Below are 21676 nucleotides of genomic sequence, written 5' to 3'. Positions count from 1 at the left end.
CTAAAAAAATTATTATTTTTTTTAGAAATTCAACACAAAAATAAAAATTTATTAAACATCAAATATAAAAATTAAATATTTATTAAGAATAAAAAACATATTTAAGTCTATTAATAATCATGACTATTGGAAAATGTCATAACAGTGTATTTAGAATTGTACAAGCAACCATGGCAAAATTTTAATTTTAGCTTCTTATGTTTAACATTTAATGGAGGCTAAATTATTTTATTTAGTGAAATAATAAAAGTTTAAATAAAATAGGTCAAATAACTAAAAAGTTGTAATTAATATTTTTAGTGTTATTTTGCATTGACAGTATATGAAATTTAAAGTCATATCATTATATCAATGTATCCACCAGATAATAAGATGATTAAATTCGAATGTAACAACTATATATAGTTTGAATACACAATTCCAAAGTTGGATTTCTCAAGCCGAAGTGTACCTTAGCTTATAATAATTGCAGGTTAAGAAAAGTGGGGTCGTTCAGCTTCCAAGCAGAGAGCATGTGGCTGTCATTGTCTTGGTCTCTCTGAGTCTGGGAGCAGACAAAAAAGAGTGTTTCTAGTCTTAAGAAATAAGAATGATCCCTTCATAGATGCGGAATCTTGCACGTTCTTTCTCTGCCTTCTTCTGTTATTATCCCCTCCCTAGTCCCCCACACCATTCATTCAAATCCACATCACACCAGGGAAATAAAATAGGAGACAATTTTGTGAGTGAATTTTCACTTGTATTTTATGCCACTAACTGATGACATTCTAAATTTATTTAATGAACAGATATATTTATATAGATTTTATTTTCACAAACGCTTACTATTTTAAGCTATTATATATTTGTTTTGATGTGTTTTGCTCTAGTGCATGCCTAGTAATATTATGTGGCTCTAATAGATCGAGGCTCGATGAGAGTCGATAACATATTATTGTTGCTTAATTGAAGCAATGCAACGGAGGTGATGCTTACATGCAATTAAAGATTCCGATGTAAGGGTGAGGAGCAAACAAACTAATGACTAGTTAGGTCGGAGAAAACATGCATACCTAAAAAAGAGGGACACTGATTTATATATAGGAGTCTAATGCTTTGTTTGATAGAGAAGATGAAAATAGAAAAGATAAAAATAAATAAAATATATATTTAAATTAAAATAGAGTATGGACGGTGTGAAATTCACATTATTGAAACCATCTATTCCTCTTTCCCCTCCTCTCTATTTTACTCTTACCAATGGGAAGGGAGGCTAAGAGGTGATCCACATAACATTAAGTATCGTTTACATACTACTACAAGACTCGTGCATGAGGGATACTTTTTGAATGAGTCAAGATTGAAATATGAGGCTAATTAGTAATCGACTCAAGTTGAGATATAGGATTTTGCCATTTTGGTGTGTTGACAAACACAAAAGTTGAGACATATAATGGGGCTAAATTCAATATGCATGCTCCAGCGTGAATTATATTAAAATTACTATGTAAATTTATGAATTAAGCTTAAAAAAAGTAAAAAATAGATTGATAGAAATTTAATTTCTCATAAGACATTAAGTAAGGCTTAACATTGCAACTCAACCACTAAAATAAATGGGTTGAGTACTTGAGTATTTTCACTCATTGGATAATTTTGTTTTACCATTCCCACTAACACTTGTTAAATATGGTTGGACATTTCTCTATAATTAATATTACATCATATTCGTGTAATTTTATAAATATATAATAAGAATATGAGAAGTTATATAGTGTTACACGTTTATTTTTAATTTTTATCTATTGCTCATTTTTTGTAAGAAATTCCATGTCTCTATTATCTCTCTATCTATTTATATAAAAGAAAACTTCGAGGAATTAGGGCTTGATATCTCATATCCCATCCACCCAAGATATAGAGTGTTGTTGAGAATTGAAAAACATGGTAAATCATTCGTATTAGATATATAGGATTAATAGACATTCTATCATCAAAAGAAAAACATGAAAACATTTTAGTAAACTAGGTCTCGTGATTTGTTCTTTACATATACATTGAGAAAACTTTTTACATTAAAATTCTTGATGTTATTTTTTCTGCTCTGACACTTATTTTACTTCCATTTCATGACTGTATTAATTTAAATTCATAAATAGGGAATTAATTTGGTGTATTAATTTTCAACACCCATACGTCCTCACGTAAGTATCTAACTTTGTGCTTTTCATGTCACTGGTGCACACATCACGTGGAGACGTGGGTTGAGGATTGGAGGATTGTGTTTGTGGGCTCAGAGAGGACCACCACAAATTAAAAAAAGATATATTTTGGTGGCCATTAATCAATTCACCTCGAAGTTTCATGGACTGGAGTTTTCTGCTTTTTGGTAGAGATAGAGAAATTTCATAGCTTCTTCCCACATGTACTTTAGGTTGCCACAAATTCGTCATCAAAATTCAATATAGACAAGATATGTAAACGCAACAAGACTTCTCAAGTCCACAAAATATTATATATATATATAAATATATATATATATATAATTGTATTCGTGTGCGTGAGAGAAGATTTACGTGTATTTATTTTAACGCGTCATTCTTTTCTTCTTTCTCAAGTTAAACGTATGTTTTTGGATTGGTTGAAAAAGGTTACGATGTAGACGACTCTAGCACAGAACTATGTAGAACTTATGAAGAACTTTTTCTAGTTACCGGTGGTATTCATCAATTTGATTTAAGTAATTATATTTTTAAAAAATATTTCTTAATCTTAGAATTATTTTATGCTTAAGAAATTATGATAATTCTCATATTCAAATAGATATATGGCCAGGAAGATTAATAAAAGTTCAAGAAAAACACAAATGAACGATAACTGCAATTTGTAAAATATTTGGGATAACATTAAAGTTTGAAATGTTTATTTACGAAAAACATAAAAATAACAGCATAAAAAAATCATTGAAAGTAATTTATAAAAAAAAGTTAGAGGAAAAAATAACCTAACAAAATTAACATATTTTAAGTTGTGAGCTTGACGGAACTTCACGTTACATTTTAATAAGTTATAAATCATATTAACCATATTTAAGTTATCTGCTAGTTATAATACTTCTTTTAGTCTTTTCATCCACGTGAAAGCAAAATTTCAACGTTTTTCAGTATAAATTTTAAATCCGGTTGCATGACATGAAGCCGTGATTCTATTGGCAGGCTCATAAATGCTAATAAGTGGCTTTAAGAAAGCAAAAGAGGAATTTTTTATATTATAATATATTAAATTATATATTTTTTTTATAATTTTAATCCATTTTTATAATTTTTTTTATTTTTTTAACCAATTCCAAAAAAAAAAAAAATGACGCAAAAAGAGAATTGTGGTGGGGACGTGAGGTTGGATTTGGTAACAAGACCAAAAAACATACTATTGCTAGTCAAAGGCGGGCTGTAATTAAGAAATAAAAAAAAATATTGTTTCCCAGCATAATTGGGATTTGGGATTGGTTATTCATTGTGTTGCTGCAAACACTTCAGTGGAATGTTATCTTACTAAAAAGAAAGTATTATTAGCATATCAAATCTTACTTTAGTGGTGGACTTAGTTTGTTTAAGGTAATTTAAAAAAAAACATTTTTAGGAAAATTTGTGAAACTGTACGAATAAAAAAAATAAATATGATATTAATTTGTGTGAAAAATAAAATCTCCTTAATACACTTCTGGAAATCTTTTTTACATTTTCATTATCTATTATATCCTTTTTCCTTAAAAAAATATACTTCTTGAAATCCTTTTTTCTTTTTGAAAATATCTTTTCTGAATAACATATATCTATATTAAAATGTATTTTTGCAAATATGATGTTAGTTCTAAAAATACATTTTTAAAATAAGTATATATTATTCTAAAAAAATATTTTCAATAATAATAGAGATATCTCTTAGAATTGTTAATATTATAAACGGTTATCTTAACATATATCTATTTTAAAAATATATTTTCACAAATATAATCATAGTTCTAGAAATACAATTTTAAAATAAATATATATTATTCTGAAAAGATATTTTTAATAATAATTAAAATATCTCTTAGGATCATTAATATTGTAAACCCTTATTTTATATTCATATTTGTTATTGTTTATCATGAATATTCTTGAAATTTTATTTTAATCTTATCATTATTATTGTTCAATCCTTAATTATGAATGGAATGAATATACTGAGAAGATTCTGGAGTGGAAGATTCCTTGAAGGGGAAGAAGCAGCATAGTGAGGGTGATGAGCCTTAACCTAATCAATCTCTCTTTGAATTATTGTGTATGTTTTTCCACCTAGGCAAGCAACAAAGGCTCTTTGATTTCAGTCCGTACACATTATTATTCACAGCCACATTTGAACCACGTCTCTCTTCTCTTAAGTCTTATCTATAAAATAAGAAAGAAAGGAAGCTCAACCTCTCACAAACTCACACCACATCCATCTTTGCCTTCTGCATGTTGGTTCTCTGTAAACAGATACTGCAAAAGAAGAATAATATTGAATATTTGGTTGGGTTGAATCCCTGGGTTGAAGCGTTGCAGACATCACGGCTATTCTAAGAGTGTCTCGCTCTCTCATTCATGTCCCAACTGTACGACGGAGGACAGGTTGCGTAACTGCCACCAACCCTTCGCCGCACGGTGGGCGTGGTGCTTTGCCTTCTGAAGGTGGTAGCCCTTCAGACTTGCTCTTCTTAGCTGGTGGTGGTTCTGCTGTCTTCTAGCTTCTTCTTAACTCTTTTTTCTTTTTACTACTTTTAAGCTACCTTGTTTTCAAAATAACAAAAACAAACACTTTCTTACTTCATAAGATCACCTTTTCTTCATCTTCTACTTCTCCTTCACTAAAATGATGCTCAAAATCAAGAGGGTTCCCACTGTCGTTTCCAACTTCCAAAAAGACGACGCTGCAGACTCTCCTCGTCCCGTCGGAGGTTGTGGTCGGAATTGCCTCAAAGCTTGTTGCATTCCAGGTACGTTTTTCTTTCTCCAACTCATATATGCAAGTGCATGCAATATTCACACTTGATTTTCTCATCAATACATGGCTCTTTTTAGTGATTTGTGTCTTTATTTTGTTAACAGATGCAAAGCTGCCTTTGTATGGTTTCAAGAAGGCTAATATTGGGAAGGATTTGGCCCTGCATGCATGCGCCGGGGAGCCTCCCCTCGCATTCCTCGACTCTCTTCTTCTTGGAGAGGTATTTTGCACATGGAAAACGCTTAACATCCTCTTTTCTTGTTACCCTTTGTTTCAAAGTTTCTAAATTTTACCCTTTCATGGCAGTGGGAAGATCGCATGCAGAGAGGACTTTTTCGCTATGATGTTACCGCCTGTGAAACCAAGGTCTGTTTTGTTTTTGTTTTTGTCTTCCTATGCATACATATATGGATGGCATGATTTCTGATTTTGATGTGTTCTGTGGTGAATGGTGATTTTGTTGTAGGTGATTCCTGGTGAATATGGTTTCGTTGCCCAGCTTAACGAGGGTCGTCACCTCAAGAAGAGGCCAACTGAGTTCCGAGTTGATAAGGTCCTTCAACCCTTTGATGAAAACAAATTCAACTTTACCAAAGTCGGGCAAGAAGAGGTCCTCTTCCAATTTGAAGCTAGCGAGGATGGACAAGTCCAGTTCTTTCCAAATGCTCCAGTTGATGTTGACAATTCTCCCAGCTTTGTTGCCATCAATGTATAGACAATAGCTTTTGTTCTTGTGGGTTCATTATTAGGCGTTTTATGTGATGACTGATGATATTTGTTTCTTGATTTATCTTAACAGGTCAGTCCTATTGAGTATGGGCATGTTTTGCTGATTCCGCGCATATTTGAGTGTTTGCCTCAAAGGATTGACCGTGAGAGCTTCCTCCTTGCACTTCAGATGGCAGTGGAAGCCGATAATCCTTATTTTCGATTGGGTTACAACAGCTTGGGTGCTTTTGCAACTATCAACCATCTTCACTTCCAGGTACTGGATACTGAATTATACCACTAATAGGTCATGTTGATGATTCCGTTGTTTAATTCTACAAATCTGATTGCAATTTGGTGATTTTGCAGGCTTATTATTTGGCTCTGCCCTTCCCAATTGAGAAGGCCCCCACTAAGAGAATTGCAAGTGTAAATGGTGGGGTGAAGATATCTGAACTGTTGAAGTATCCGGTTAGAGGCTTTGTCTTTGAGGGCGGCGAAATGCTGGAAGATCTATCAAACGTTGTTTCAGATGCATGTATATGTCTTCAGAACAACAACATACCTTTCAATGTTCTTATCTCTGACTGTGGAAAGCAAGTGTATCTGTTACCACAGGTAAATTAAATTCTAATTCTTGGAAGTAAATGAATTTGCATAATCCATTTTCATTAGTTGTGTGGGGTATTTACCAAAATAGATGAACAGTGTTATGCAGAGAAACAAGCTCTTGGAGAAGTGAATGCTGAGCTTCTTGACACCCAAGTGAATCCTGCTGTGTGGGAAATTAGTGGACACATGGTTTTAAAGAGGAGGAAGGATTATGATGAGGCGTCTGAAGGCAATGCTTGGAGGCTTCTTGCTGAGGTGTCCCTTTCTCAAGAGAGGTTTCAAGAAGTCAATGATCTTGTTTTTGAAGCCATTGGCTGTGGTGAATTGGAGGATGTCAATGTTCAAAGTGTCAAAAAAGAAGTTGATGCAGTCAGCACAAGCGAACACCCTACTGTGGTGGTGGTGGCTGGTTCACAAGAATGTGTGGTTCTACAGTAACAAGGCTCTTGTATTTTGAACAAATTCAGAAAATCTGCAGTGTTTTAAGAATAATTGCTGAAATGTGTCACCGTTTAAGTCATACTATTGCCTTGTGCTTGAGCCTTATGGTCGTGTGTGTTGAATGTATATGCTTTTATCTGCCTTTATGACACTTTCATGTGAAAGTACGATATAATAACTGCTCAGCTGAGTAGTGTTGTTGGTATTTTGGGGTCTGATGTATCATAATGCTTGACTTGACTGTCTATCGTGGCTTTCATGCTGCGAGAAATAATAAATTCAGGTAACTGTTTGTCCTTGTAGTTGTAGTTCTTAAGGATGAAAGTTTTCACTTGCTGTATTTCTGGCTTCACTTTGTAATAAATGTTATGTTTGTATATTAGTAAACGTTAAGGGTTAAGAATTTGGTGCGAATCTTTATTTTATTATTATTCATGTTTTTTCAATGCCTCTTGGTTGTGCAGTAGTGCTTGATTGTTTTAGATTTTTTATAGAATTGATTATGAATAGTTGATTGTTTTAGATTTTGTTAGAATTGGTTGTGAATAGTTGAATATGATTAAGAATGTGTTATGATACAAGAAATTGATTAATGTTGTAAATCATGGGGGCTATCAATAGATTGTTTAACGAGTTGGTCTTCAAATTGATTGCATGATGCTGTCAAAGTACTATGTTATTTTTTATTCTATCATGTAGTTATTGTAAACTGTCGCTTATAAAAAAGAAATTATTACATGTTCGGCTAAGATGTCCAAAAATCGGGATGTGTTTTAGTTTTCCTATGGTGGTAGATGGTTATGTCAAACTTATGTTCTGGATTTACGATGAGCATAATCCTCAGACAGGGCAGAACTTTTATTTTTTTAATCTTTAATTCATTTTAAGTTTTGTTGAGTTTTAGGACAGGGCACATACTCTCATCTCATTTAGAGGGACATATGCACACTCAAACGCTTTTAGTGATTAATGAGAGCAATTAATGATTTGGTATATATCTATGGCTATGGGATCTATTTATACTATTTCCAGAAAATCTATCTCAGTTGATTAAATAAAGTGTATGAATTCTTATAAAATTTTAACACGGTCTTTGATTCCTACAAATAAAGTAAATAAAAAAAAAAACTGATCGCTCAAGGTGATAGCATGGGCTACCAACGAGGCTGCATAGGCTTGACGTCTTGGAGGCTCACAAATGATAAATAACCCGATACGGAGATTCCTGAGGTAGTTACTATATTTTTAAAAGGCATTTCAATTTTCATGTGAATCAGAATCAGTTCCCTTTAGCAAGTCGCCAAGCATATATCATGCCTAAATCACGCAACATTATTTTGAGGATCAACATACAAATGTTAAGCCACTCAACTCTATGCAAAAAGCAGAGCTAGCTGACAAAACATTCCTTCTAACTCAAAAACATATATAGACAACGTCCACCGCCCATAACACGAGATCATGACCATGTTTGTTATTCATGCAAGAAAAACATGCCCCTTTTGGCTTGTAACAAAAGCAAGTTACCTTCACAGTTCACATAAACATGTGTGTGTGTACATACATATATATATATATATATATATATATATATATATATATATATATATATATATATATATATATATATATGGTTCCAAAATGCTACCCTTCAAGCCATTTCCTCAAGATGAGTCTAGGAGCACTATCTTCAGCTCTTGTTACATTGGTTTTTGTGCTGTTGCTGATCAAAATAGAGGGAAATCCAACACCAAAAGAAGGGCATGAGAATGCCACTGATGCCTCATCTTCTTCATCAACATCATTGATGGAGCTGAAAGATGAAAACCAAATCATTGGATGCAGGGGAAGACCACTTATATGTAGCAGAGGAGAGTTTCCACCAAGGTCTATGTGCTGTGGAGACCGTTGTGTGGATGTGACTTCAGATAGAGAAAACTGTGGGTTATGTGGGGTTAGGTGCACATTTAATCGTCAATGCTGCAACCGTTTGTGCTTAAACACAAATTTGAACCTTTTCAACTGTGGTAGGTGTGGAAGAGTATGCCCCTTTGGGAGGTTATGCGTATTTGGATCGTGTGCCTTTGAGCAAGCAGTGCCATCACCACCACCAGTGTCGCCCGTGTCGCCATCACGGCCTGTGTCACCGTCACTGCGACCACCAGTATCAGTATCACCATCACCATTGTTCCCTCCGGTGTTCCCTCCGGTGCCTCCAGCAAAGTCACCGCAGCCACTGGATTACCAACCTGCAATGGATTAAGTATTATTGTAATGGGGTCTCATGGTTACCTCCCCCCTGGTTTGAAGTTTGTGTTTTTGTTATTTTACAATAAGTATTTAAGCCTTTAAGGTTTTCATGTGCAGCTGTTTGTGTTTCACGATGTTGCAGTTACATATGATGCTTTCTATGTTAGTAGAAAAGCATGCCAATTTTATATGAGAAAGAACAAAGAACATTATTACCGAGTAACTTCCTGGTTATTGTTGGCTGATAGTGGTTGAATTATTAGTATTATGAGATTAAGACATTTTAAAGTACTTTTATCGATCATTTAAATATCTAGTATAAAAATGACAAATTCTTATATATGAATGCTCACACATCTTCAAATTTGAACTTATTTGTTTTCTGTAGTTGTTACATAAAAATAAAATAAATCATTTACAGACACAATTAGAACAATTTTTATGTATGTATATTCAGTTCAATTCAATTCTGAGCATTGCACATTCATACAAGTACATGCAACATTTTCATGCTTCAAGACAGTTCATGGCCTCCTTCAGATTTTTTCCCTTTTCAGGACATTGGTTATTTGCAAACTCTGTCTCACTTTCCGCTTACTTGAGCTCGACCTTTGGGATTTGGCTTCTCAGTTTCCACTCTTCTCTTTAAGGAGTCATGATTGTGATTTCGTTTTTTCCATGTTTCCAGGTTCTTCCTTAGTAAATTAATCTCTCTAATATAATAATGTTGTCTGTCGATAACCAATCCAAGGAACAGAGAGAATCCTGCCCAATAATAACCATTTTATATATCAGAAAAAGTGCCAAAAAGAAATCTATCTTCATTGATACGTATTAGAATTCATTTGGTGCCCAGGTCTGAATAAATGAAATGCATTGGCTAGGCTAAGCATGAGTAATGGCAAACATATGCTAAAGCTACTTTTAGTTAGCACATCTTCAAAACTAAATATAACCTCTTCAAACAATCAATGTTTTATTGTTGGACATTTCATGGTGAAAATTTGATGATTTCAACCTTCATGTCACCTTTCAGAGATGTTATGAAACTAAACAGATGCATACACTAGTACACATGTGGGGTAAGTAACTATTTTCTTTTTTCTGTGTGTAACAAAAATAGTAATGCTGGTATTGTAACTTTGTAAGCAAACAAGGAATTTAATTTTTTGAATAATTACCCAAGAAAGCTGCTTCCAAGAGACGATGTGCCATCAACACCTCATCAGTTGGATTAACTATGCTAGCATCCTTTGAACGTTTTTGGATTTTGGTTATAGTATACACGGTGGAGCTCAAGACCACACACATAGTTGCTGCCACAGTTTTTGTGACTAAGGGGCCCCTCCCCTGCTTCAAAAGGTCGAGCCCTATCACCACCAATTTTCGTATTGGATTTGCAAAAGATAATATCAAGATGAATGCTATTTGGATCATCAAAAGTATGAATAAAAGTTGTATCATCTTTGTATAACTTCTTGAATGTTGATTTCAGGGGTGGAGGTAAGATGAGAGCCTGCATAAAAAAAAACAAACTCTTTATTTTGACTTTGAGTACTATGTATTTATAAGCGGCTTTGGAGACTTGTGAGGTTAGGCAACGAATTATGCCATGCTTTCCATTCCAAGACGCAGGGAGCACAGAATAACTTTGAACAAGGGGAAACAGTGGCAACACGTTTGATGAGAATAAAACTGAATATGGCCTGCAAGCTTAAGTAATCTCTACCTTCCCAATTCAATTATCAATTACCTCTCTTTTCAGTTTTTCTTGAGGTTAACTAACCTTGTTAATCCGAAGACTTTTGACCCTGATTTTTTTTGCATATTACCCTTAGCATAGGCTATTCACTAGTAGTGTATGCGGTACATATGCATATTTTACTGATAAAGAATATTAACAGAATAAGTAAATATGGCATTTTTCCATAATAATATTAACTGATAGAGACAACTTTTTATGGGCTAAGTAGCACAAAACACGGGAATTCTAGAAGAAATTTATTTAATTACGGCAGTATATTATTGCCAGAATCACTTGGCTACATGTGCGTGCCATATTATATCCAATGTTGTTAATGGCGGATAGCGGTTCATGACGGAAAGCCAAAAATCCGCCATAAAAATATAGCGGATGGCTTAGCAGAAAATGGCAGACGTCATGGCGGACAAAAAAAAAGCATATATATATTAACAAAACAATAGATAAAAATTAAATATAAATAAAAAATTAAAAAACAATGGATTGCATTCAAATAAACTAAAAAAGTTTCATGAGTTCACACAATAACCAAGTACTAACACCAAATAAACTCATTCAAGAGTGTTCTAAAAATGGGTCAAACAGAAAAAAAAAAATCAAAAATAAAAAATGGGTGTCAAACAGAAAAAAAAAACCAGAACATGTGCACACTTTCGTCGTTGCCGCCGCCCTCCGTTTGTCATGTGCTCGCTTCCGTGGTGCTCGCGTGCGTGGTGGTGCCGCTGCTGTCGTCGCGCCGCTGTGTGTCATGCTGGAGACTGCTGTTGCTGTGCGTCGTGCTGGGGTCTCCTTTTGCAAGTGGCATTCGGGTAGGGTTGGCTTGGGTCGGGTCAGCCCAACAGGTGTTGCGCAAAATTTAAAAAAAAAAAGCGCTATTCTACCATTCCGCAACGACCGCCATGACTATGGCAGCCGCCATACGAAACCCACAACGTCACCGCTATTTGGTGGCGTTTTTTCGAAAACCCGTGACGCCATACCGCCATGGCACCGCCATAACCGCTTTTTAACAACACTGATTATATCACCCCCAATTCCTTGGACCCATGATGAGATGTATCTGAAAATTTTCCGCTAAAAAATAGTGTAGAATATAATGCTATGAAAAGAGATCGCATTATTACTTCGGGGGCAATCCCTACAGTATAGTTCATAGTCGTTTCATACAACAATTTTGTAGCCAAAAACTGTGACCCTCTTCATATTAAATGAGAGGAATAGCGGGTAGAAAAAACACAAACATGCTGAATTAATATCGAACGGAAATTGGGATATGATCCTAAAGAGTTTGCTCATTACAGATTATAAATTACGGACAGCCGCAATTCAAAATCCAAACCAAAGGGTACCCATTATGGTATTTGAATTTTGAGGTTTAATTTACTCCATTTAAAATTAGAGGTTCACTTCATATGTCAAGCAGAAGCCTGCGAGGATCCTCCACAATATCTTTGATGCGTCGCAGAAAGAACACGGCCTCTCTTCCATCAATAATTCTGTGGTCATATGTTAGAGCCACGTACATCATTGGTCTTGGGACAATATTTCCTCCAACAACCGTTGGACGGCTCACTATGGAATGCATACCCAAGATTGCAGACTGCCAAGAACAAAAACTGCATCAGTTTTATTTCTAAATAATTAATTTCATATTCTATTGTACAAATTGTTCACAATGATTAGCATCATTAAAAAAAACAATTATACAAATTTAACTAGTAAGGGAATAGATCAGAATATTTGGCTTGATATTTAGAATTAAATTGATCCTTCTGTGAAAACAAATTGCATTTTGAAGAGTTACGGGTGACAAATAATGGCCATTTTCATTAATGACAAACAATGCTTGAACCTACTAAGATAGAAGAAAGGAATCAATGATTAAGTACTATCATATACACAAAGAAGCAACTTCAAAACATATCAAAGAATGTCTTACAAAATTAAAGAAAAAAAAAAATAATATTTATCTCAGTAGAACTTCCAAACCTGAGGAGGGTTGATAATAGGGGTACTCAAAAGGCTTCCATAAACACCACCATTGGATATTGTAAGAGTGCCTCCAGCCATCTCATCAATTGATAAAGATCCATCATTTGCCTTCTTTGCAAAAGTATTAATCTGCTTTTCTATATCAGCAAAGTTCATGGTATCAGCATTGCGGATAACCGGTACAACAAGGCCCTGGAATGGCAATTGAGGGTCAATATTTGTTCAAATACAACATGCATGTTGATAATTTTCATAGCCATGTAAAAAATTGCTAAATTAGACACTATATACTAGATAACTTGTAAATTAGCTCCATAGCCATGACAATAGTTGACATAAGTCAATCGCAAATGGCTAAGTTTCATCAAAAGTATAGTATAATGATTGATTGATTTCTCTACATAAACAAAGTAAAAGAGAAAAGATAAAGGTGGCTGATAAAAACCTTTGGAGTACCAACAGCTATGCTGATATCTATATAATCTCTGTATATAATATCATCACCATCAATGACTGCATTGACAATCGGCTGATGTTGGAGTGCATTGACAGCAGCCTAACATGGAGACCATAAAAAGTATGAGGAAATCAAAGGAGAAAGCCCAGCTAGTTTATATTTCAGTAATTAGAAAACATACTTTGACAAAGCCAGACATAAGCCCCAATTTGACTCCATGCTTTTCAACAAAAGCATCCTTATAATCAGAACGGAGCTTCATCAAATTAGTCCTATCATTAAGAGCAGAGCAATAAGGGAGAGAATACATAATAGTGAATTTGAGAGAATGCATAACAGGTTTGTTGATCTCACAAAGACCAAGAAAAATCTACAGAAATGTAATGACTCCAATGTACCATAGCTGTAGAGGACAGACCATGGATTGAGAACTTAATTAAATTTAGACAACCGTGTTCCATTAGAACCATCACCAAATAAAGTAATAGTGAATTTTGATGCACACATCGGGGAAAAAACATCCAGCTTGAGCAATATGAAAATCTAATGCTACAATTTGACAATCAACAAAACTTACATATCAACTTCATTGAAGGTAGTCAGCATAGCAAATGTGTTTTGGGAATCTTTCAGCCGTGTAGCAACTCGTTTCCGAAGCCTTGTCATAGGAACCTTTGATAACAAAGGAAGCATTAAAACAACTTTCATGGTTGCTAAATATAATTCAGGTACGACCAAAAATCACAATGCCTCACTCGTCTTTCTCTTTCTTTAGGAGGAAGCTGGGGCTCAGTGGGAGACTTCAGAGTGGCAGGAGGTGTTTTGGGCTTCTCTTTAGCAGGAGCAGTTTCAACTTTCGGGGCTTTCTTCTCCTCGCTAACCTTTTGGGTTGGCTGAGGAGCAGCTTTCTCAGATATAGTCTCAGATGGGGCAACGTGAGTTGCATCAGCAGACCTTGAAATGATTGCTATCTTGTTACCTGGCTCAACAGTATCACCTTCGTTGGCTAGAAGCTGCAAATCATTAAATAGATCACCCAAGCCAAATTTAATAAAAGAGAAAGGAGATAGAAGAGAGTAATAATTTCTATCATTTCGAGGTGGTTTGAGGAGAATAAAACAATTTAAATCTATGAAACTGTACCTTTAGAATCACGCCTGACTCAGGACTTGAAACATCAATTGTCACCTAATTAAGGAATAAAAACAAAATACAACATTAATTATTTGGAAATCAAGAAAATTAAATGTTGTTTATAACCATCAAAATCCTTCAAAAACATTTGCATGCTGTTTCGACATAGCACCTTATCTGTTTCAATTTGAGCAATAGGCTCGTCAGCATTAACCCTGTCACCAGGCCCTGCTCCCATATAACAAATCAAAACACGACAGTCAATCACCAATAATTAATAAAATTAACAATTGAAATAGACGACAACAAAAAATACACAAGATAACATACTCTTCAAAAATTGTGCCAGAGTTCCATCAGAGATAGATTCAGCCAAAGGAGGAACCACAACATCAACCGTGTCTCCTTTATTACAAATATAAATAACATTAGCAATCTAAAAAATATTGGCGATCAAAAGCCAAAATAAAACAAGTTAATTAAACAACATAAATGCCAGATAATGAATGGTGTATTAATCAAACCTTACACTTCCCAAGAGTACAAATTTGGTCCTAGATCCTAGATCCTAGACTCTAGACTCAAACAAATAAAGTGAAACCAGAATTTAGAACATACACAAAATTCCTACAATTTTTTGTATCAGCAAAAGTAATATTATAATATATATTAAAATAGCAGTACAAGGGGTACTGTTATATATACAAGTCCGCACCAGAATATGCAAAACTATGGTGTCCTAATACAAGCTATACAGCTATTTTAGATTGTAGAAAAGAATTGTTCAAAATATGTAGTGATGTAGATTGTAGAATGTAGAATGTACATGACTACAAAACCAAGATGAAAATTATGAAATCAATGGACACAAGGATTGTCTTCATTCTAACCATACTAAATCTTACTAGATGTTCTATATTTTCAAACAAATATAAAATATACTCTATATTCCTTTACAATAAACAAAAATACTGTAGCTAAATTTCAGAAATTACAGCCATGCAATAATATATCATAACCATGGATTGTCTCCACTTTCAGAGTTAAAACATTTTTTGATATGATATGCATGAGATAAAAGAAACTTGAATTATAGAAGCATAGGCACGTCAATATCTCACCACTTTCTGAAGAAAATAGACGCCCCCAAGTTCGAACAGTTGCCTCTGGATGAATGACCACCCTACAGAGCAGCAATAGGGCAATATCAGAACTGCATCACTGTGGATAAGAAATTGTAACTACTTTCCATTCCATCCGATCATTAATTAATGATTCGTCATTATTGCACCCCCGGAACTCAATGTGAAAAGATCATCAACAGAATTTGATTGAGTACAAATGATTGAAATGAAACTAGAAGAATACAGAAAATGCTTAGTGTCTGCTTACTTTTTTCTTGAAAAAAAAAAGTTCATTTCAAACTTATATCTTGGGACATCCAATTCCCTTAATATTTAATAACACCACTAATTTTAAATACTTGGTTTTCAATATAAAGATGACCACATGATATGAATACTTATGTGCATAAGCTATAGCCTTAGCAACATACCAGAAAAAGTGAAAAATTTGCAGCTAAATAATACTGAAAAAAGGCAAGGAAATATTAGTACAACCAAATTTGTCATAACTAAAATTAAGGATTTGAATCATTCAATCGGCTAAGAATTTGAAAACAATTTAATATTCTCATTTTCTTACTATTTTTTTTACCAATTCATTAATTCCTCCTGAAGCCAGTAAACGTTTCTACAGTACTTTCATTTTTGTTATAACTTCTAACATTTAAACAATAAGAATGTTGTTGAAGCTTCCAAACCTAATTCTAACATTTGAAAGTCTGGTTGGAGAGCTTGATCTTAAGTTTCCAGAGTCCAGCTAATTTTAAGCTTTTCTATATAACAAACATGTTTTCAGATGTATTTGTTATTTTCAAGGAAAAGATTAAAGAAAACCAAAATTCTTAAACAAGGGCACCTTTACAATCTCATTTTCCTATTTCTGAGCCAAACTTTTTTACATAAATTAAATTAAATAGAATCCTAAAGCAATACTTAGGACAATTAAATGGTGCCACAAACCTCATAGGCTTTGAATTAATCCAGCTTCCTGCAACAACGATAAAATTTATGATTTAAATTGCAAAATTGCAGAAATCATTTAAGTAATTAAGTCAATAGCATCTAAAATATTTAAAATGAAATGCACTGAAAATTACCAGGAGTTATATGACTGAAGTTCTGGACAAATCCACATCCGCCTGAACGAAATACAATCTGTTAAACATAATAAAAAAAATAGTTGTAAGAAACTTCAAAGGATATCATCATATAAAAAACAATTACAACCACTAAGCAAGATTAGGAACTTGCCACCAAGGGCACAACCCAATAATTTCACATTCTATTTGTGCAGGTTGTACATTAAACATGTTGGAAAATAGGTCATGATGTACCTAGAGTAGTACAACAACAACAACAACAACGCCTTATCCCACTAGGTGGGGTCGGCTACATGGATCAACTTCCGCCATAATGTTCTATCAAGTACCATACTTCTATCCAAATCATTAAGTTCGAGATCCTTTTTGATAACCTCTCTTATAGTCTTTTTGGGTCTTCCTCTGCCTCGAATTGTTTGTCTTCTCTCCATCTGGTCTACTCTCCTCACTACAGAGTCTACCGGTCTTCTCTCTACATGTCCAAACCACCTAAGTCTATTTTCCACCATCTTCTCTACAATAGGCGCTACTCCAACCCTCTCTCTAATAACTTCGTTTCTAATTTTATCCTGTCGAGTCTTACCACACATCCACCGCAACATCCTCATCTCCGCTACACCTACTTTATTCTCATGTTGGCTCTTGACCGCCCAACATTCTGTTCCGTACAAAATCGCCGGTCTTACCGCAGTCCGATAAAACTTTCCCTTTAGCTTGATCGGTACCTTTGCATCACATAACACCCCCGATGCTTTTCTCCATTTCATCCATCCTGCTTGAATGCGATGATTCACATCCCCTTCAATTTCCCCATCATCCTGTATTACAGACCCAAGATATTTAAACCGTGTGACTTGAGGGATAATATGGTCTCCTATTTTCACCTCTGAGTTAGAAACCCTCCTTCTTTTGTTGAACTTACATTCCATATACTCCGATTTGCTTCTGCTTAGGCGAAAGCCATGTGTTTCTAGAGCTCGTCTTCAAGTTTCCAACCTCTCATTCAACTCCTCCCTCGACTCTCCAAGGAGGACTATGTCATCTGCAAAAGGCATGCATCTCGGCGCTATCTCTTGGATTTGTTCCGTGAGGACATCCAGAATTAAGGTAAAAAGGTAAGGGCTAAGGGTTGACCCTTGATGTAAACCAATTGTGATGGGAAAATCGTTTGACTCTCCACCCTGTGTCTTAACACTAGTCGATACCCTATCATACATATCTTGGATAGCTCGAATATATGCAACCCTAACCTAGAGTAGTAGCTTACATTTTATTTTTGTCTTTTGTATACCTGCTATACATGCTCTGTTCAGAGCTCTGTATTTTGTACTTACCTCTCTTTGGCTTACCGAGTAAGCTAAGTTTTCTAATATAGTAGAGCCTGAGTGTGGAGAACACACTAGAGGATTTCCATTCAATCATCTGTAGAAACCACACATGACATGTTTCCATAAACGAGGGACAAAACAAACGACTATATTTCGAGGGACTAAAAGTTAACATTGCCTTATTTGCAGGTACAAAAAACATATTTAACACCATCAGTAATTTATGCAAAGAAAAAGCATATAAACAGGGTAGGATGCAGAAAATTAAGGCAAACACCTCTTTTTCCACAATGGAAGAAGCTCTAGCAGAAACTGATGGGCCAGACCGGATTTTCTGAGCTGACTGACCTAGCAACTGAAACAAAAGCAAAACAGGTATTAGCTTCACTTAAACCTAAACTTTAATCCATGAATTAGCACAAACACATTCAAATTGAAAATTCATCATAAGCGTTTAGAAAAGACAGAAAGACAGAGCTCTCACCCAAGGAGACGGGCTGCCAGAAGCAACCCTTCGCCTTACGACACCAAACATGATTACGCTGTCAGGAATCTCTTCTTCTTCGTCCTTCGGACTTCAAAACCTAATTTGAAAAATAACAATTTCAGCAAACAAAACCAAAAAAATCATCAGAGTGAACGGAAAATGCGTGCATAGATATCGTCTCGGATTCATAACGTTTCAAAACAACAACAATAACAACAAGATTACACCTATTGGGATGTATTTTCCCGATTCAACCATTCTAGATGCAGATTTGCGAATTTGTGCTGGGAAAAAATGGAAATGCTACTTTTCTCGGGAAAGGGAAGAGCGAAAGAGAGAGTGAAGAGAGACGAACCTGAAGGCCAAACGCAGATCCAAAGGTAGGGTTGACGACGGAACGGAGACAAAGGACTAAAGGAGATCCGCCTACAGAGTTCTGAAGAACAATATTCTATTCGCTCTCTATAATCGCATTTCTTATGTCTAATTTCCCTATCTTTTCGTTACTGTCTTCAAAACACTATTTTCCAAGTCAAATATGAAATATCTCGTGTTTAAAATTCTAAATATTATTTTTCTTCCTCACCTTTGGAAAATAAAATAAAATTATGTAATATTATACTTTCTTTATTAAATATCATGAGATATCTAAATACATTTTTATCAATCAAATCAATTTTTGAAATTAATAGTTTCCAACGTCTGAATCTTTGTATTTTAATTCATAGTATCTTTTTACTGATAAAATAATCTGCTGTTAATTAAACAAATCAAACCTTTTTTGATTTTTTTATTTAAACTTTGTATTTTTCTTATATTTCCAATTAATCATGGAATGTTTTCGTTATTTGTCAGCACTCAGTAGAGATAAATAAAAATTGAGTTAGATCAAGTTAATTTCTTTTAAATCATAATTTTAAAATTAAAAACTGACCTGTTGGATTGAAAATCGATTAGCTGTTTGGTTCGAATAGCTCACAAAACCAAAAAAATAAAATAAAATTAACAATCAATTAAAAAACAATTTAAATTAGTAAAACTGTGATTTGACTGTTCAAACTTTATTTGTAATGTGATCTAGAACCTTGTCATTTTGATTTTAAAAGATTGAGCCGTGAACGATGACCTCTCCATTCAAACCAAACAATCGACTCTTGTTATGCCTTACCTTATTGGACATCAATGCATCTGCTACCTTGTTATACCAAACATAAACAATCACTTGTTTTGTTTTGATCTTAACAAAGAAGTTTTGTTAGTTTGCCTCATCGAACACAATAAAGTACCTCCTTAATGGAAAATATTTTAGCAATAAGTCAACAAAAACTTGCTACGTAGAGTCAGTGATTGGGTCCTTGTAAAGGATTCAGCACCTAGGAACAAGAATTAGATCCCACACCAAGAAGCAAAACTCGAGAGATATAAAAAACCCACAAATTTTTACATCGCCGTATAACTCAAGCTGGTCAATGAAAAACTCTAAACATATTAGGCTAAGTTATAGAGAGTTACTCTCCATTACAATAATAATAATAATAAAAATGTACTATAACAGACATCAAATTCTTTACACTACCCCAACTGAAATCCCCTAATTTTTGTGTCATGATGACAAACTCTTCAAGATGTTTGGGCCTCATTCTGGTTCTTTTGCCACAGCACAATGCCAACCCAATTTAAATCAATTTTTTTAAGAAAATTCAAATCAATTTAGATTTATATAATTGAATTAGATTTAAGTTTAGAAATTAAATTATTTGATGGTAAAAAAATGATATGATTAGATAGATTTATCTTCAAAATCAATCTAATTAAATTTGTTAAGCCCTTGGCTTTTCACTTTGAAATTTTGTGTATAGCTTTAATGTGCATACGTATAAACATTATGTTTTAACTGAGTTTTGATTATCATTAGATTGGACTTTTTGTTCAACAGATCTCCATACTCATGTGTATTCAATCATATTTAACTTGTGGTTACTTTTAAATTATTGGTTATTATGCCCTCTCTTTACTGTGTGTGTGTGTATGGAAATGGAGTGAAGAATGTAAACATGGACAAAACATACTAGGAATAACTCTTTCTAGAAAATTGATTCGAAATTCACGTGAAGAAAGACGAAGTATTCTTTTCAGAGGGAGAAGAAATAAAGTAGTGTGATCATATAGAACAACGAGACACGTTAATCTGACATCTTTACTAATATATATGCATGTTGGTGTGCACAAACATTATATTCCTTTGGAGAATATTTTAATGTATATAGATTTTTCATAGCTTTCCAAATAACTGGTCAGTAAAATGTAGATTTATACAAGCTTGGGAAGAGAAACAATATTGTTGTTATTTCAGGTGGAATGTTGATAACATTGTGCTAACTGCTAAGCACATCTTAGTTCATTGGCCACATGCAGCTGCTGTGGGGGAGTGAGGAATGCAAAATGTAATCATAAAAATACTTTCTCCAAATTTGACTTAACAAACAAAACACATCATTTTGAGCACATTTGATTGAAAAATAGTTTTAAATTTTATTTTCATGTTTACTAATAATTTAAAAATATTGCACTAATTTAATAAATTTAATGTTAATATCCTAAAAATATAAAATATTTTTATATTATTATTATTATTTGATAACAAATCAATATATATATATATATGACAATTTATTATAGAATAATAGTATAAATCTTTTAGGATCTCAAGTTTATTGAGAGATTAAAGTTTAGTAAGTAATTTTAGTTAGTTTTTAATTTTTTTATTAGTTAAAATATTTGTTTAACAGTTTAGTAAACAAATTTTTTAAGTAACTTTTAACATTTGAAATGCTATTTAAGATAATATTTTTTAAAACGTTAACTTTTAAATATTCATTCAATTTTTTTAATACTATTTTTAAATATTTTTTTTATATTTTTCAGCTATTTCAATAGTTGTCAAACACTTATAATTTGCTTTCGACTTTTAACTACTAATTTTAAGTTAATTTTTCAATTTTTAATTAATTTTTTAGTTAGTTTTTTAAAAATTAACTTAATTCTTATGCGGATGAGCTTCCTAATAGAGCTCATGATATGGATGTTGATTTTGTGATTTTCCAGCAATCCCCGGTCATCAAACATTAATTTCTTCAAATCAAACAAAGCTGTATTGTTCAAAAGGGATGGAGTTCCCCATAAATAATTGGGCTACCTAGAACTAACTATACGCTTATTCGTTCATTTTTAATAGGCTCCAAAAAGATTAGGCTAACTCCACCTGAGAGTCTCGGAA

At 33.8% G+C, this 21676-nt stretch overlaps 4 protein-coding genes across 4 annotated transcripts; 2 read left to right on the top strand and 2 right to left on the bottom strand.

Moving 5' to 3' along the window:
• The first annotated feature begins 4197 nt into the window (after window positions 1-4197).
• LOC100800738 (GDP-L-galactose phosphorylase 1) lies at window positions 4198-7067 on the top strand. The gene is made up of 7 exons (XM_003519540.5): window positions 4198-4996; window positions 5109-5224; window positions 5311-5370; window positions 5471-5713; window positions 5804-5989; window positions 6082-6330; window positions 6421-7067. Exons 1-7 carry the CDS (start codon window positions 4873-4875, stop codon window positions 6760-6762), a joined length of 1320 nt encoding a protein of 439 aa, XP_003519588.1. The 5' UTR covers window positions 4198-4872; the 3' UTR covers window positions 6763-7067.
• A 1340-nt stretch (window positions 7068-8407) lies between these two features.
• LOC100800204 (stigma-specific STIG1-like protein 1) lies at window positions 8408-9238 on the top strand. The gene has a single exon (XM_003519539.5). The coding sequence runs from the start codon at window positions 8435-8437 to the stop codon at window positions 9026-9028; it is 594 nt and encodes a 197-aa protein (XP_003519587.3). The 5' UTR covers window positions 8408-8434; the 3' UTR covers window positions 9029-9238.
• A 213-nt stretch (window positions 9239-9451) lies between these two features.
• LOC106796963 (uncharacterized) lies at window positions 9452-10566 on the bottom strand. Its single transcript, XM_014770608.3, has 2 exons — window positions 10197-10566; window positions 9452-9780 (listed from the first exon to the last, which is right to left on the bottom strand). Exons 1-2 carry the CDS (start codon window positions 10477-10479, stop codon window positions 9599-9601), a joined length of 465 nt encoding a protein of 154 aa, XP_014626094.1. The 5' UTR covers window positions 10480-10566; the 3' UTR covers window positions 9452-9598.
• A 1308-nt stretch (window positions 10567-11874) lies between these two features.
• On the bottom strand, window positions 11875-18923 carry LOC100799149 (dihydrolipoyllysine-residue succinyltransferase component of 2-oxoglutarate dehydrogenase complex 2, mitochondrial). Its single transcript, XM_003519537.5, has 15 exons — window positions 18755-18923; window positions 18397-18496; window positions 18190-18267; window positions 16582-16639; window positions 16445-16472; window positions 15482-15543; window positions 14691-14765; window positions 14533-14588; window positions 14370-14414; window positions 13982-14239; window positions 13804-13898; window positions 13408-13498; window positions 13215-13325; window positions 12767-12961; window positions 11875-12377 (listed from the first exon to the last, which is right to left on the bottom strand). Exons 2-15 carry the CDS (start codon window positions 18445-18447, stop codon window positions 12186-12188), a joined length of 1395 nt encoding a protein of 464 aa, XP_003519585.1. The 5' UTR covers window positions 18448-18496; window positions 18755-18923; the 3' UTR covers window positions 11875-12185.
• Between the last annotated feature and the right edge of the window lie 2753 nt (window positions 18924-21676).

This window comes from Glycine max, chromosome 2 (assembly GCF_000004515.6).
Source record: "Glycine max cultivar Williams 82 chromosome 2, Glycine_max_v4.0, whole genome shotgun sequence".
Lineage (NCBI taxonomy): Eukaryota > Viridiplantae > Streptophyta > Magnoliopsida > Fabales > Fabaceae > Glycine > Glycine max.
This window is presented reverse-complemented; position numbering and strand designations above follow the sequence as displayed.

Excerpts from the sequence above, each read along its gene's own strand:
- LOC100800738 (XM_003519540.5), top strand. The coding sequence starts at position 4,873 with ATGATGCTCAAAATCAAGAGGGTTCCCACTGTCGTTTCCAACTTCCAA. Across the intron at positions 5,225-5,310 it reads ACTCTCTTCTTCTTGGAGAG|TGGGAAGATCGCATGCAGAG; the intron begins GTATTTTGCACA and ends CTTTCATGGCAG. Across the intron at positions 5,371-5,470 it reads TTACCGCCTGTGAAACCAAG|GTGATTCCTGGTGAATATGG; the intron begins GTCTGTTTTGTT and ends ATTTTGTTGTAG.
- LOC100799149 (XM_003519537.5), bottom strand. The coding sequence starts at position 18,447 with ATGTTTGGTGTCGTAAGGCGAAGGGTTGCTTCTGGCAGCCCGTCTCCT. Across the intron at positions 14,415-14,532 it reads CTCAAATTGAAACAGATAAG|GTGACAATTGATGTTTCAAG; the intron begins GTGCTATGTCGA and ends TTCCTTAATTAG. Across the intron at positions 13,899-13,981 it reads CTAAAGAAAGAGAAAGACGA|GTTCCTATGACAAGGCTTCG; the intron begins GTGAGGCATTGT and ends TTGTTATCAAAG.
- LOC100800204 (XM_003519539.5), top strand. The coding sequence starts at position 8,435 with ATGAGTCTAGGAGCACTATCTTCAGCTCTTGTTACATTGGTTTTTGTG.
- LOC106796963 (XM_014770608.3), bottom strand. The coding sequence starts at position 10,479 with ATGATACAACTTTTATTCATACTTTTGATGATCCAAATAGCATTCATC. Across the intron at positions 9,781-10,196 it reads CTTGGAAGCAGCTTTCTTGG|GATTCTCTCTGTTCCTTGGA; the intron begins GTAATTATTCAA and ends ATTATTGGGCAG.